Genomic DNA, 15,366 nt, shown 5'->3' with positions numbered 1-15,366 from the left:
ATCAATTTCACGAATTTTACTATAAATTTTCATGAATTGACCCTACAACAGGAAGGTATGCTTAGTATTTTGGGAGGAGATATCTTCTCGTAATTATCACTCCAGGGTATGCCATAGGTGGTGCTCAAAAAGACGGTGTTTAATGCGTAACTGCCTTCATACGAAGCGACAGTTTAAGAGCCAAATTGGAAAAAAAAACACGATTTAAACACTGGAAATGCTTCCAGAAACGATTTTTAAATCGTTAATTATAATTAACACAATCATTAATAAGGATAAAATGAGGTTATCTTAGCGAAACTTCTCTACGGGGGTGATAATATATTTTGTTTAAATTGCATACAGTTTGTTTTAATTAATGAATCATGTAGAGGAACAAAGAAGTAATTAATATTAAACAAAAACAATTCGTCATCGTTCCTGAAATGCAGCCTATGGCAGCGGAGGACGATTACTCATTCATTGCAACAAACGTTTAGTTTCTTTTTTCAATTAAGAAACGTTATCTATCCGTCCTTGATTTAAAATAAAGTTTCGGATAGAAAAAAAAGAGGTTTTTCTACGTTAAATAAGAAAAGTTCTCGATAATTTTGGATATTTTTCAAGTTTTTTTCCGAGGTTCACACGCCTAAATGACCGCCGATGCCATAAAAAACTGGAAAGATGCATAGTATAATAGATACACGGCACTTCCTGCAGCTGCTAGATGATAAACATTTTTAAATTCTTTTGTTCACACTCTTCTAATAACAATGTAGAAGAGAATTCACATGGTTTCGAGTCAAAATAAAAATTTTAAAAAAGAGAGCCATGATTGACAGCAACATAAACTTACATGGAAGTGCTGTACGAGTGTTTGTTGTTAGGAGATAGAATATTGTAATTTTATCTTGAAAAATAATAATAAAAAAATTATATATATATATATACTAAGTAACTATTCACGAATTTAAAAAGTATTTAATCTTTTTTTTTTTTTTTTTAAATTGAAGGTATCATTTAACAAATAAAATATTTTGAATGCCATCGTTATACATCTAATGGTTTTATTTCACGATTTTGCTTCGTAAAAAACGTAAATATGGCTCGTATGCTGTTAAATTTGATAATTTAATAGAATTTTATTCAAAAATATTTTAAATTCAAGCGTGACAATGCCCAAAATTCTGCTTCAAAAATACCGACCATGTGCCACACAAGGCACGTTGTAATTGATAGGACGGATATTCAGCAAGTTAATTGGTTTGGCGACGTTACTCTTTGGATTAGATTTTAAAATAAAGCTACTGTACATCGAAAATGGCAAGAAAAAAATCAAAAAATTGCAGTGCTTCAGTGACCAGACACGCCGTATGTAGCTGATAACTTGTTAATGACTCAGACAATTTTAAATGGATGAGATTGCTGTCTATAACTCGTGTCTGGGATTGTATTGTATTAAAAATTTCTCAAAAAATCATTATAAAGTTGAAAAAATATATAATTATTTATATACTTTGTAAATTTTAATGCTGGAATTTCGAAAATATTTATATATAGGACATTAACAAATAAACAACGCTTCGTGTAAGCAAAAATTCCCGAAAGGATATTATGCAAATCACTTTTATAACGAATTTTTTAAAGGAATTTCTAAATTTTTCGTATAAATGTCATATTTTACTCCGCTTTGATGGTAGAATTTAAAAAAAAAGTTAAAGAAACCATCGATAATATGTCATACGAGACGATACAAAAATGTGCTTCAGGAATATTAAATTTCATAAAAAATATGAGCGAAAAGACACTTAAATTACAGTTAATAAGACAAAACAAGTATTAAGTTACAAATAAATGCGTAATAATTAATTAGCGACATAAAAAAAACACGGAAAAGAACGTCGTAAAGAAGAAACCACACGCGTAAGAACCTCGTAAAGGAGGAACCACGCGTAAGAGCATCATAAAAATACCTGTAAATAGATATAGAAAGCCGATAGGGATACGTGACGGGCATGAAGATGTTGTAGTAAATGTTTATTATTAAATTCCCTTCTATAACATCCGGGGTAACATATGGGAATTTGTTTCACCTTCGTCTACAATACGCGGGTCTTTCACAGATGCGTCATTCTATACATAGAAAATCGCTCTCGATTTCCTTACAGGGTTTATTTATCCAAGCCAGACTCATCCGGTGTTTCTTAGATTGTTTGCTAGTACTGAGTATGCGCAGATTGATCTTTATCACTGGGTTATGGAACAATCGAATATGGAATCATTGACCGCTAGTGGCAATTTGTTACCTGTTAAAGGCACAATGGCTTCTTCGTTATCCGTTTGATGGGCGACACTCGAGACTTTTCGAGTGTCTTGTTACCAAAATTTAATTGTTTTCTTCGTTTTTTTAAGTGTTAAAATGATACTACTACTCGAGAAGATTGATAAAGGTTATGGATTTTTGTAGAAATATATAAATAAATCCTGAAGTTTTTTTTTTTTTTTTGATATTCTAATGGCTAAATCTTCAATAAAAGAGAGGAAAAGTAACTGTTTTTCACGTCCGAAATGCCCAATTTTAGTTTTTTAAGGTTCTTTTCGATGTCTGAAGGCAAGTTTTTGTCAGTATCTTTCACTTATCTAATTATTTTTTTCCATACTTCTCGACGAAGAGACTTCAGCAAAGAATTCCCAAATTTGTCCTTGAAGCATCGAACCTCCTTCCATTTGATCCACGAGTTGGTTCCATTAAGTTTTTAGTACAGTTTCTGTTATAATTTGAACGGAAAACCACTCGGGAAGTTGATTTATGGCGCAAGCAATTCAAGGGGATTTTCACCAAAGGAAAGCGTTAAAAGAGGGGAGATGGCACACGATAATATAGTTTAAATTGTTTAAAAAATTACAAAAATCATGTTAAAGCGATTAAAAAACACATATTTATATTATTTTATTATAAATTTTTTATAACGTAGATATTAAATGTTCTCATGGGTTGATCCATTTGCGTAGGGAGGACTAATCTTGCCTCACCCCTTACATCCGTTTTGTTCAATAATCTAAAGTTTCCCACGCCTTTTGTTTGATGCATGAAAAAATATTTGCGTGATTTTTCGAGTTAAAATAATATTTTCAATTCGAAGAAGCGGTTTTTTTAAAAAAAATTAATAATGGTTTCTACGCTTCACCCCCGTAACCTTACTGATTTTCAATGGGAATTTATAAAAATCTCAACTATTTATCCAAAGAAAATGAGTGAGAAAATGTAAATTATTAAGTTTTAAATATTTAAAGTTAAAAATGTAGATTAATTAAAGTTTAAATCGTATTTCAACCGAATTAAATTTAGGGAAAAATAGTGATTTTTTTTTTAAAGGAAAAACATGAGATTGGAATTCTCGAAACGATTTGCATTCATTCGTCCTTCAAAACAAATTGAAAGTAATTAGGGGTGAAGGAACAAACAAACAGACAAACAGACATGCAAAAAAGAAAATGAGTTGTAGGTTTTTCCCTCCTCGTGCTTCGTGTTAATTGCTGTTTATCAAACAATTAAGCACGTGTTCGTGACGAATTGATTTAAATTAGCTGATCTCACTAACTGCCGTCACCCAATTTGGCAGGGGTCGCGACCACTGCCAAATTGGGTGACCTTTGACTCGACTCCTGTCCTTAATTAACTGTCGAATACTTTAATTGCGAGAGATAAATCATGAGGTATTGGATGCATTTTTGTGTAGTGTTCCGACTGGGTGTGAGGCAAGATGACGAAGGTTTAGTCACGTGCTGAGGCCCATATTTATATTAAAGATCCTTGTAAGCTCGTTTAAATCCGTTCCTAGTGTTATTCTTCTTGTAAAGAAGTGAATAAGGTAGAGAAATGTATTCGTCATAATGTCATAATGCCATAATACGTTCTGAAGTTTCCAAATGTAATTTGACAAGTTTCGAGTGTCTGACTGTTTGTCTGTCTGCAGCAATTGAACCCACTCTAACTGAAAAATGGCCGAAAGTAGATAGACATAAGTGATTTCCGTACCAAGAAATTTGGCTACTTTAGCGATGTCTGCGGATTTTCAGTACGTACCAAAACCGGAAACGGAAGCAGTTAAGATTTTCTCCTGTCGTCACCCGTTTCCATAATGGAGCGCGGTATTAAAGATGAGTCAGGCGCCAGCCACAATAGATTTAAACCATATTACCGAAAAATTGGTTGCCCTAAATGAATTTTTATAACAGATTTTGGAAATTTTCGATACCTTCGAGCATTTAAATTGATCCAGATGATCCGATTGTCTCTGGATTTTGAGCATTTTCTATAAATTTAAACGTAAAATTCCTCATTTATATTAATTTAAACACAAGAAAAACGAGTGTGCAATGTTTACAATGCCTCAGTTCGTGCCTATAAATAGTTATAAGCACAGAAAGATGCTTAATCCCCGTGAAAATCTTCCTCGAGCATTTTCTAGACTTAAAAGTCTAGATATAATCGGATTATCTGTGGATTTTAAGCATTTTCTATAGATTTAAACGTAAAATTTTGCATCTAAATGAACTTAAACACAAGAAAAAAACGTTTACAATGCTTTATTCTGTGTCTATGAATATTTATAGGCACAGAAAGATACCTAATCCTTCTCCAGATGATTCGATTATATCTGGATTTTGAGCATATTTAAAAGCGAAATGCGCGATTTAAATTAATTTAAACACAAGATAAACGTGTGTTAGATATTGGCAATGCCTCAGTTCGTGCCTATAAATATTTATGGGCACGAGATATTACGTAAAGTTGTCTGAACGTCACATCACTTTACATCTATAATTATAGATAGGAAGGGCGATAAACAGGAAATTAATTTCTACTTCCTTAGAACCATACCCAAATTCTACGAATTAGAGTTGTAAAAATTTAATTTATATATTTTTTTAATTAATAAATATGGCATAGATGATGAGAAGATAAGTTTTTTTTCCTCCCCCTCTTGTTGGAGAAGGTCGACATCCTTTTCTGGATACGAGAATCCGACTGTACAATAATTTATGTAATACTTTATGACGTAATGAATTATGGCCCCCGTCTAGAAAAATATCTCTGACCTATCCTGTTACATTAATTATATATAAATAGAGTATTTCTCTTGCAGAATCCGAATTTTTGATGTCCTCGTTTGTGGAATTCCAGTAATTGTGATGGGAATTTTACGTTGAACTCTTGTTAATTTATGTTTGCATATTTTTGGCTCGTTTGTCTGTCTGTTCGTTGCCGCCTTCCTGTTTCTAGTTAACAAATTAACCTGCTGCTTGTTTAGATTCGCTGTTGAAGTCTAGGAAAGTTCTGCAACAGCATGGTTTTAATTTCTAGAGGGGAATTCTGCAGGTGATTTCGTTTCGTTGTAAGCGGGTTTTCGTGCGTAATTGAGCAGTAAAATAGGCTTATAACGCTAAAAAAGCGCATACCAGATCTTTCCGGCGCGTTAAAGTTAGCTCTGGAATTGTTAATGCAGCATAATTTTGAGTGATATCCTCTTATTCAAGCGCGCTGCGACTCGCGAACGTCGCGTCGCGCTCGCGATTATTTCGTAAAATATCGAGATTTCTGTACGATTTATGATCCCGTTCTCTTTATAAATTCGTTGCGACAGTATTTCCGTTATGTGAATTGTTAAAATCTATAATAATAATATTTTTTTGGGTCAGATGCAGGACGCGATGCGACATTTGAGAAATCGCTCGCTCTCGCGTGTCGCGCAGTTAAACCGATCGCATCTCTTTTTCGAAGAGCTAAAGATAAAAGTTTTGCGTTTCTACCTTTTTAAATTGGGTCAATTTAACGGATGTGATAATAAAGATAACTATTTTTATTGTAGATAGTAAATACAGTAACTCGCGTGCGATGCGAACCGACCACGCGACACACTACGCGCTTCGGTCACAGGGCACGAAAGGTTACGAACTTTCTCATTTACTAAACATTCTTTAGCTGTGTTTCATTAGTAAATAAAGAAATCCCTTCCATATCGTGCTCCTTACTGTTATTTGAGCCACTAACAGTTACGACTGAGTGATTGCTAGATATTCAATCAATTAAAGTGTATCGAGTTGATCAAAAATTGTCTCGCTCTCCTCGCTCGAAAGAGGGGGAACCACAACTAGTTATTTACGTAAGCAGCAACGTAATTATAAACAGAACGGAGGCGTTATTAACCGGACGTCCTAGTCACATCCTGTCGTTTATAAATTGACCCAAGATCAGTTAATTTGCGTTAATGACTCCAAGGATCAAAGTACCACACCTTGTCGAAGACACGTGACGTTAGCGAGATGTCCCGAAAGGAAGTGAAATTCACCCCAATTTCTGTGTTCCTGGACCAGATTTATGCATTCTGGATGCTTTATAAATTATGCAGTTTCCTCCGGATATTAAAAAAATGCAGAAAAAGTATGAAACGTGAGGCATGACGGTGGTGTCAACTGAAGTTTTTGTATGGTTCAACGAGATTTTTCACTGAGAAAATGGCAGTTTTTTACGTAAAATTTCAGAGTTTTTGATCTCTCGTTTGGTTAGGATCCAGCTATAAGTGATTTCGAGTGAGAATGGAAGCGGTTTTTCTTGCTACAAGTCGAAGAATCTCTCCCTGTAAAGCGTTAAACTGATACAACGATGGGCATCAGTTGGATTTCTGTATGATTCAACGAGTTTTTTTGTTGTTTCACTAGAAAAATGGTCGTTCTTTTGACAATAAAGCTTCATAATTTTGGATTAGGATCTAGCTGTAAGTGATTTCGAGTGAGGATGAAAGCGGGTTTTCTTGGTACAAGTCGTAGAATCTCCCCCTGCTGTTTGTAAGAAAATACTCTCTTAGGCTGTTGTTAGGGGTGCATCTATAGCTTTTGCACCCCCCTCTCATTGCCGAGGTTTCGTAGTTGAAAGGTACTAAAATCTATAAAGATTCACCTAAATCTGTTCCTGCTGCGAATTACGTAATGCCTGCCACCGATTCGTACCATCCCACGGTGTATTGTATAATATAACTGAAGCACGCGTTGCACATTTAGAGAATCGCTAAAAATATAGCTTTTAGCAATTCTCGGGGAGTGTTATTTAAATAAAGAATTTAATTATTTCGAATTTAAAGCCAGTCTGCACGCAAATGAATTCTTTTTATCTGTAAAAGGCGTTTCCTCGTAGGAATGAATGGTCAGTGTAATAGTAAACCGGGAGGAAACCGTCCTCTATCACCGTGTCACGTGATTGCGAGTGTAACACCTCCCTCTGTTCGCGGAGGAGCCGTTCTGTGTCGGTATGCGCGCGTTTACAGTTAAAAGATGGGACGTTTGAGATACGGGAAGTGGATCGATTCCAGTATTTGGCCAAATGCTGCTCACAAGGGTAAGATCTATTACTTGTATCTCCTTAAATTCCGCTCAGTTGGCAAATTTATGGAAAAAATTGTGGTTGCCGGCATAAATTTTCGGTTGTTTCGCTCGAAAATGCTCCTCGGATCCGTCGGTATCTTCTAGGATTTCGTGTAAATACCTTCGAAAGTGGCGGCGCTTGTATCGTATTTTCGGCACTTCCATTATTCGAATATTCATTTCTGTGTTTGGTAAGCGCGGGCCCCTTTTTCTTTTTAAGAAAGTGAGTTGTGAAAACAAACAAGTTGACAGTCGGAAACGGTAGGAACTACGATGATGAATAAGAAAGCGGGAGATGTTCTATGAGATCGGATCTCTTTTTAAGGGCCATTGGTCTCTCTTTCGTTAATAAACACTTAAAAAAGGGGGCACGAGAAAATACTTGGACGGTTCCAAATTTTAAAATAAACATCGGCTTTCTTTTTTAAATTCGTTGAACCCGTTTTGTTGTTGCATTTTCCACCCTCCGAAGCACGGAAAATGTGTTAAATGCCCTTTTCTTTCTCTAAATACTCGCTGACGTTGGCAGAAACGTTACTCAAACGTTTATTAATTAAAATTTTAACATTGGAAAACGTTAAACAAGCGCTCAACTCTTTCGATTTTTAAAAAAATCCTCGTTGTTTCGTTCTTTGCATTATCAACTTTTATACAGTTCCTTGTTTCGGTTCCTTTATAAATTATATCCTGAGTTAATTTATTAGTTCCTCCTTTCTCTTCCTTAATTAAAATCAGCTGTTGCTAAGGGAAATATTGAACAGTAGGACATTATCTTGCTTTCAATCCATTTAAATTACTACTGAAGAGAACAATGGAAAAGTGAGGTTTACGGGTGAGTAGTCATTTCTTTTGAAGTGTTCAAGCTCCAAATTTCGTTTAAAACGCGTCTTCGAGGGGGATATCGAATAATTTTCGTGTCTTTACGCGTTAGAGTAAGCTAATATTCTGTTATTACAGGTTGTTTAACCGAGTGTGGGACCCCTAACTGACCGGTTACGCTTTGGTAACCATAGCAAAAGGGGAACAAAGAGATGGAAACTCGTTTACGCATCCGAAATTGTTAAAACGTCACGCGACGTAAAGAAATCTCGCGTCACTCTTTGACCTTCAGATAACGTTTTCGAGTCTTTGTCGTTCGAAGGGGGAAGTTCGTCGAATTGGTTGTGTCACGTGCCCCTTACGTCTTGAGTTTTACTACAATTATCTTTAACGAAGGCACGATAAATAACGATAATAATCTATTAATGACGTGAATTATATTCTCCTTGAACGTTTATTTATAAATTGAAGAAAATGAGGCGTTAGTTGATGGTGTGTTCACGCGTTTTTGTATACCCAGGACCCAGTTTTTTTTTCCTTTACTGTGTCACGTTCCTCTTACCGGAAACTGTTGTAGAATCCCGACAGGATACCTCTTTTTTTCCTAATCTGTTGCACGTCCCAGAAGAATTCGGTAGCTTCTGTTACGAGGGCAGCTACCGTAAAAATGTATTCGATCGTACGCCAAAGGGGGGAAGAAGAGTAGGGAAAAACGCAGCTGGATCTAAGGGTAAAATCCCTGTGCTCCCCCCTCGCTTAATGAGGTCTTCGGAGGACACATGCCTTGCACATGTGCACGTGTCCATATGGCGCCAGAACACTTCTCCGCATTCAATGTCAAGGCAAACGTTCGAACGTCCTTCTCTTTTCTTCGGTACTTTTTGTAATTTTTTCTGCAAATTAAGAACAGAAATCTACGAGAATCGCGTGGAATGTGAAGAAACCGCACTCAAAAATCCGTGTTTGTTTGCGTGTTTTCGGAGAAAAGAGCCGACTAACGGGAGTGTCGCAATTAAAAATCGCCAGAATGTGTTCACACTATTTCAGACGTAGAAAATCGCTTAATTTTATAATTATTTATTATCGTAAATTAGATTTAATTGTGTAATGAGTACGTTCGCATGCTTTTGCTTTATTGGAATGGATTCAAAATTCTAAAAGAAAAAAGAAACCCGCAGAAATGGCTCTCAAAAATGGGTTCTGCGCTAAAATATTTCGGTGCGAGAGATTCTTTATTGTTTTTTTTCTGAGAAATTCGACTTTTATGAACTGGTTCCTTCCTTCGGAACGACTTCCAATTATTCTAGAAATATATTTTTTCATTTTTTTTCCTGCCTAGAAGTTGGGAGCGATCTGCAGATGTCGATTTTTTTTCCTTCTCCTCGTCTTCTACACCCCTGCAACTCGCAGAGTTTCAATCTTTTCATATTCACCCTCTTCACTCCCCCGTTACTATTTGTATCTCGAGTTAATAAAGGAGTAAAAGCCTTCTCTCCAAAGAAAAGAAACTAAAAAAAGAGCCTTTCAGTCTGCTAAACTCATAGACGAAGATCAAAAGATGCGGACCACACACACAAAAAAAAAAGCAATTTAACTTATTGAATGGAGGATGTTTCAGTCCGAAAAAATGCAGACTTTTTTTTTAAGTTTTCAGAAGAAATAATTAATTAAATTGTTCCGATCTTTGGATCGGGAACCAAGTGTTAGATCAATTCTATGGTTTCTTTGTACACGGTTCAACAGCTGTACAAATATCGTGTTCAAAATGGCGACGTTGGGAAAATAATTTGTTGAACGTAACTCGTTCGTATAAATTTTTCGAATGCGTAACAAAAGTAGAATTGTCGGGTTTCGAGTTACCAAGGCCATAGAACAAAAAAAAAAAAGAAAGAAAGTTGCCACGTTTCATTGTCTTTCAACAAGGAAGACGATGACAACCCGACAATTACATCATTTCCTGTAGTCTAAGTTATTATACCAACGAAATCAAAAGGCAATTTTACGTATTTTTGTATAGTAAATGGTAAATTTGACTATAAGGCAGGTTTTTTTTATTTTTTTGTAAGTCAAATTTACCATATTTTAAAATATAAATGCCATATTTGCATATACCAGACTTAAGGCTCGGAGGAGCAAACGATAAAAACAGTAAAAAAAAAAATTATTTAGTTTGCTCATTTTTAAATTAATAAACCTCCCTGGCTCTTGTAAAACCGTAAATTGTTTGATTTTGTAATATAAAAAGTTGCAAAGTTGTATGTAATCGTTGCACAATTTTCATTTTTCTTCCTCGTAAATTACAAATAATGCTGTAATTATCGTCTTTCGAAATGGTTTTGTGATGCTTAAATTATTACTTATTGTTAGAAAGACGTTTCTAAGTGGAAAAAAACCGCTTACAGTTTTAACGAAGCCGTCTGTACGGTGTTTATCTCCGAATCCGTCAATGATTGCGATCTTTGATATTTAAGATACGTTGTAAACACGTCGCTTAAGCGCTACACAAAACTTAATTTCTGTCCTCCATTTAAATTTCCCAGAATTCTGAAATAACCAGAGGAAACGTTTTTAAATTTTTTCACATTAATTATGCGAAACAATTTTTAAAAAAATGACCGAAAAGAAAATGGCGACCGTTTCAATTTCGTTATAACGGACGTAAATCCCAACAATATTTAATGCGTTACGTTACAATGGCAACCGAACTCGTTTGTAATTAGAAATTAAAAAAAAAAAAATGTATATTTGTAAACACGTAGGCCTACAAAGAATTTTTTTTTCTATGCGATCCATGTGTATGGCCCACTTTTGCGGCCTCGAATTACACACTTTCTCTTTATTTTCTTTCCAGTGCAAACATTCCAGATGAGTTTAAAATGCTTTATTGTGTGTTATTGATGAAAAAATTGCTGAGAGTTTCCAGTTTTTTGTTAATGGTATCGTGTTTTGTCATCCGCATCGAGCTTTCAGTCGAGGGGATGATATCGTTGGGCATTAGGTGTCACCGTACTCATTGATGTCTGTTTCCGAGTTATTTATAGCATCTTTCTTGCGGAGTTTTTATGCGTGGGAATGTCAGGATATTTCTATTTTGAAATAAATATATCCATGATGATGATTTGGCTTCGGTGACGCTTTCATTGACGACATTTTCGCTCCTCTTTCTGTCGTGTCATCGCTAACATAAACCATACAAAATAATGAGAATTTGCAACCAAGCGATTTTGCGCCTAAATTTATACTAAGTTCGATATTCGGAATCTCTAAAGATTTATGGATCCTCCATTGTTTTAACCCATATTTTTCAACCTTTAACTAATCGCCCTCTATAATGAACTGGAAGACCTTGAGTCTGGGAGGATCGTGATCTACCAGTTGAAGAACGTTAATCCCCGTTTTAATTTAACGTTTTACGTAATTAGTTAGAACTTTGCTACTCCCTTCCATTCGAACGTTTTATCTTTCACTTTTTTTGTAGCCTGCTAATAATAGCTGTAATTAGTTTACACGAAATATTTGTAAGTTCAGAAACCTCAAAGTTAACAGATCCCCCCCTACAAAATATGTTTTGATCTTCTTCCAAGATGAGTGTTTTGATGTTGTGTTTAAAGATATTATCTCTGTCTAGCCCATCTAGTTCAGATAAGTACCAAGGACATCTTTCAGTTATATAGGATAACAATCTTACAGAATTTTCTTTCGATAGAATGCTGACGACTCGTGTTAACTCGAGTCATTCTTTAGGGTAGTGAATCTCAAAGTGTGATCATTGATCACTAGTGGTCTGTGAGCACGCAGCAGATTAGACCTAGTCATTTTATAAAATGGCTAGCAGTTGTAGGATTGGATAAGGCAGTGCACCATGACGGTATTTTGGCCCTAGGTAAAGTTTACAAGTGCACACATTATTTCACAAGCAGTGGCGTAGCGAGGGGGTGTATCGTGCACCGGACGCCACTCGCAGAGGGGCGCCCAAATGGTCTCCAAGACAAACTATATGTGTTTCTGGAGGAGGGAGGGGCGCCAATAAAGTGGACAACAAGTTGGATTTTCCAGCATTGATCGAGCACAAAGTCCCTCTAAAGTATTATAAGCATACAAGTGTACAAATGCACAGATCACACACTATGAAGCCAACTCTGTTTATACAATAATATTCATTTTATCACAATCTCTAGGGCATTTATAAAATGCACGTCTGAGGGGATGGATAATTTACATCAGAATTGTATTAGCCATTTTAGCATTATTTTCGTAATCTAAAAGTAGATAACTGAATACCGAATTTACTATATAATATTGTAGACTAATTACATTATTTTTGTAGATTTACTTACGTTTTTTTATTTAAGTCAAATGAAAAATAGTAAAGTTAACTTTCTCGAATGCCGTAAATTTTTATTATGTTTTTGTAATTGATTTTCTATTTGCCAGCAAATGTAAGATTTGCGATTAAGAAATTTATTTTTGGAAAATTTAACTGATAATTTGTTCTCAGCAGATTCCAAGTTTGCCATGTCAACGCCGGATTTGACGATCTTGTACAGTCAAGATGGAAAAGAATGGGATCAGTATCTCACGGACTGTTTTCAGCTGGATTCGGAACCAGTTACACTAGAAATCAATCACGAGAAATTAGAAGATCTCCCTTTTCCTCTTCCTTGTTCGAGGGTGCAGAGTTTTTCCAATTCAAAGGCCGTTCTAGTCATTCTGTCTCCCGACTTTTTGGAATATATCGACTCCCATCCTGCGGAGGTTTTTGAACTGGGTCAGTTACTGAAACAGAATCGAACCGTAGCTATGCTGTGCGGCATCTTAGATTCGGATGTAACGACGTTTCATAAGGCATCTCTAGTATACTACGATTCTTGGCCTCATCTAGTCGCTCGAGATCAAGATATGGATTTTGTGGTGGCCGTCATTCATACCACACAGGAAATCATAGAAAGGACGCATATACAGAAACCCCAGTTTAAATTATCACCTAGAAAAGTTAAAGAGGTGAGAATTGTTTTCGTTTTGTATTTAGATCTTTGATATTTATGCATAAATTATTATATTTTAACACTCGTTTAATGCCACGCACTGTATCGTACTGTGGTAGATTGTAGTATATTATTGTAGATGCCAATTTTTACGTGCAAGTCCATTAACCCCCTTCTATTTAATAAGTTACGTGTTTATGTGAACAAAATTTTAAAAGTAGTAATAAATTGGCTATGTATGAGATGATGCAGTAATTAAAACATATCCTCTTGATTGCGACTTTGACACAAAAACACAAAAATAACATCGACCCAAAAAATGTTATATTTTCAACTGCTGACAGTTGAAACCAAGATAAACGTGTCTGATCTTTAAAAGTGACGTCTGGCAGAAATTTTTACGTAATAGTCGATGTTAACGCAGTTTTTTCAATGTCTACAAATAAAAATAGATAAGTTTATGGTTACGTCGGAAAAAATTGTCAGAAAATAACTGCAATTTTTTATCTTTTTTTTAAAGAAGAGTAATCAACAAGTCATATATTATTTTTATGGAAAAATTGACATTGAAAACAAGAAAATGATTGTATTTACTTTCATATTTTCATTCTTTTATTTAAAAAAAGATATTGTATTACATACATTGTACATTGCTGTCATGGGCGTAGCCAGGAAGGGGCATGGGTGGGCATGGCCCCCCCAGTTAACCTGGTGCCCCTTCCCAGAAAATTACAGTGCGGCTCCCCAGTTAACCTGGTGCCCCTCCCCAGAAAATTACAGCCTCTACTAGGCCCCCCATAACAAAACCCTGGCTATGCCAATGATTGCTGTATATACGTGTAAATAAAGAGATATAAAAGTCTGATCGGACTTTCTCTCATCAGAATCGAAATCATTCATTTGGTGACAGGACAACAAAACTGGTGACCGGAACAAAGAAGACACGTGCCTCTCAGGGATAGCAATCTATCTCCATCGTACAATCACAGAATCAGAACAACGGAACTTAATTATTTTCTGCAGTTTAAGAAGATCAGTGGCAATTTTATGCCTTTATTTTTGGAAAAATTTCCTCAACTGATATAATGGAGTCAGCCGGCGTTCCGCAAATTTCCCGAGTGGCAGTCAAGCCACTTCCATTTTGAAAGAATAATCTCAATCTGTGGTTCGCTCGACTCGAAGCCCAGTTTGCCATTGCTAACGTCTCCACCAATATAACAAAATACTATTACGTAATCTCGACGATAGAATTGGACATCTTAGAATCGGTATATGACCTAGTAACCGAGCCACCCAAAAACAAATATGATACTATCAAAAAAAGATTGATCGACATATACTCGGAGAGCCAGACATCTAAACTGCAAATACTATTGCAAGGGCTGGAATTGGGCGACCGGTACCTGTCACACATAGTACTAACTAAGATGCATGACCTCGCAAATGGACACTTTGGTAAAGACCTATTAAAATCACTGTGGCTTCAAAGACTCCCAAGGAATATTCAAGCTATTCTGGCAAATGAAAGTCTGCTGCAACTTGCCACAATGGTTGACAAAATACATGAAATTACCATCATAAACCACACACCAATCAGTCAACAGGAACAATTCTCTATTAGTAACCCAATCGAGAAACAACTACAGGAATTAACATTGCAAGTAAATGAACTCTCTACTGTAGTATGAGCACCATACTACCAATATTGCCAAAGATACAACTTTCGAAATTCCCGGGATTCGCACGGACAAAACCTGTCTCAAGAATGACGCCATTACAAAGAACTGGAAGGTGGCTTATGCTTTTATCACACTAACTTTGGTGCAAATGCAAAAAAATGCGTCCCACCTTGTTCATTCCAAAAATCAGGAAACTAGAAAGGCAGCTCTATGCAGCCATAGAGAACAAATGCCAAATTGACAGAATCTTCGTGGCTGATCCTTCGTCCCAACTTTGTTTTCTGGTCGACACAAGAGCAGACGTATCGGTCGTACTGAAAAGATTTGCAGCTTGTCCCATTCATACAGGAAAACTCACTCTTTATGCAGCAAACGGCACCCAAATTCCAACATATGGAACCAGACTACTTGCAATAAATTTAAATCTTTGTGAAACCTTTTGCTGGCCCTTTATCATCACTGATGTTGTTCAACCCATCTTG

General features: G+C 35.9%; 1 protein-coding gene across 6 annotated transcripts in view; it reads left to right on the top strand.

Moving 5' to 3' along the window:
* The window catches only part of stumps (DBB domain-containing protein stumps), a 53,520-nt gene that overhangs the window by 7,011 nt on the left and 31,143 nt on the right, over window positions 1-15,366 (top strand). For 2 of the 6 annotated variants that reach the window (XM_067276835.1, XM_067276833.1), the window contains exon 2: window positions 12,719-13,221. In XM_067276835.1, coding sequence (XP_067132936.1) covers window positions 12,736-13,221 — 486 coding nt within the window. In that variant the 5' untranslated portion in view covers window positions 12,719-12,735. Of the gene's footprint in view, window positions 1-7,084; window positions 7,376-8,202; window positions 8,234-12,718; window positions 13,222-15,366 lie in introns of those variants that run through there. The other 4 variants (XM_067276837.1, XM_067276832.1, XM_067276831.1 and 1 more) reach the window with 4 other exon arrangements.

The sequence above is a fragment of the Centruroides vittatus genome, unplaced genomic scaffold, assembly GCF_030686945.1.
Source record: "Centruroides vittatus isolate TY-2023 unplaced genomic scaffold, ASM3068694v2 contig_717, whole genome shotgun sequence".
NCBI lineage: Eukaryota > Metazoa > Arthropoda > Arachnida > Scorpiones > Buthidae > Centruroides > Centruroides vittatus.
This window is presented reverse-complemented; position numbering and strand designations above follow the sequence as displayed.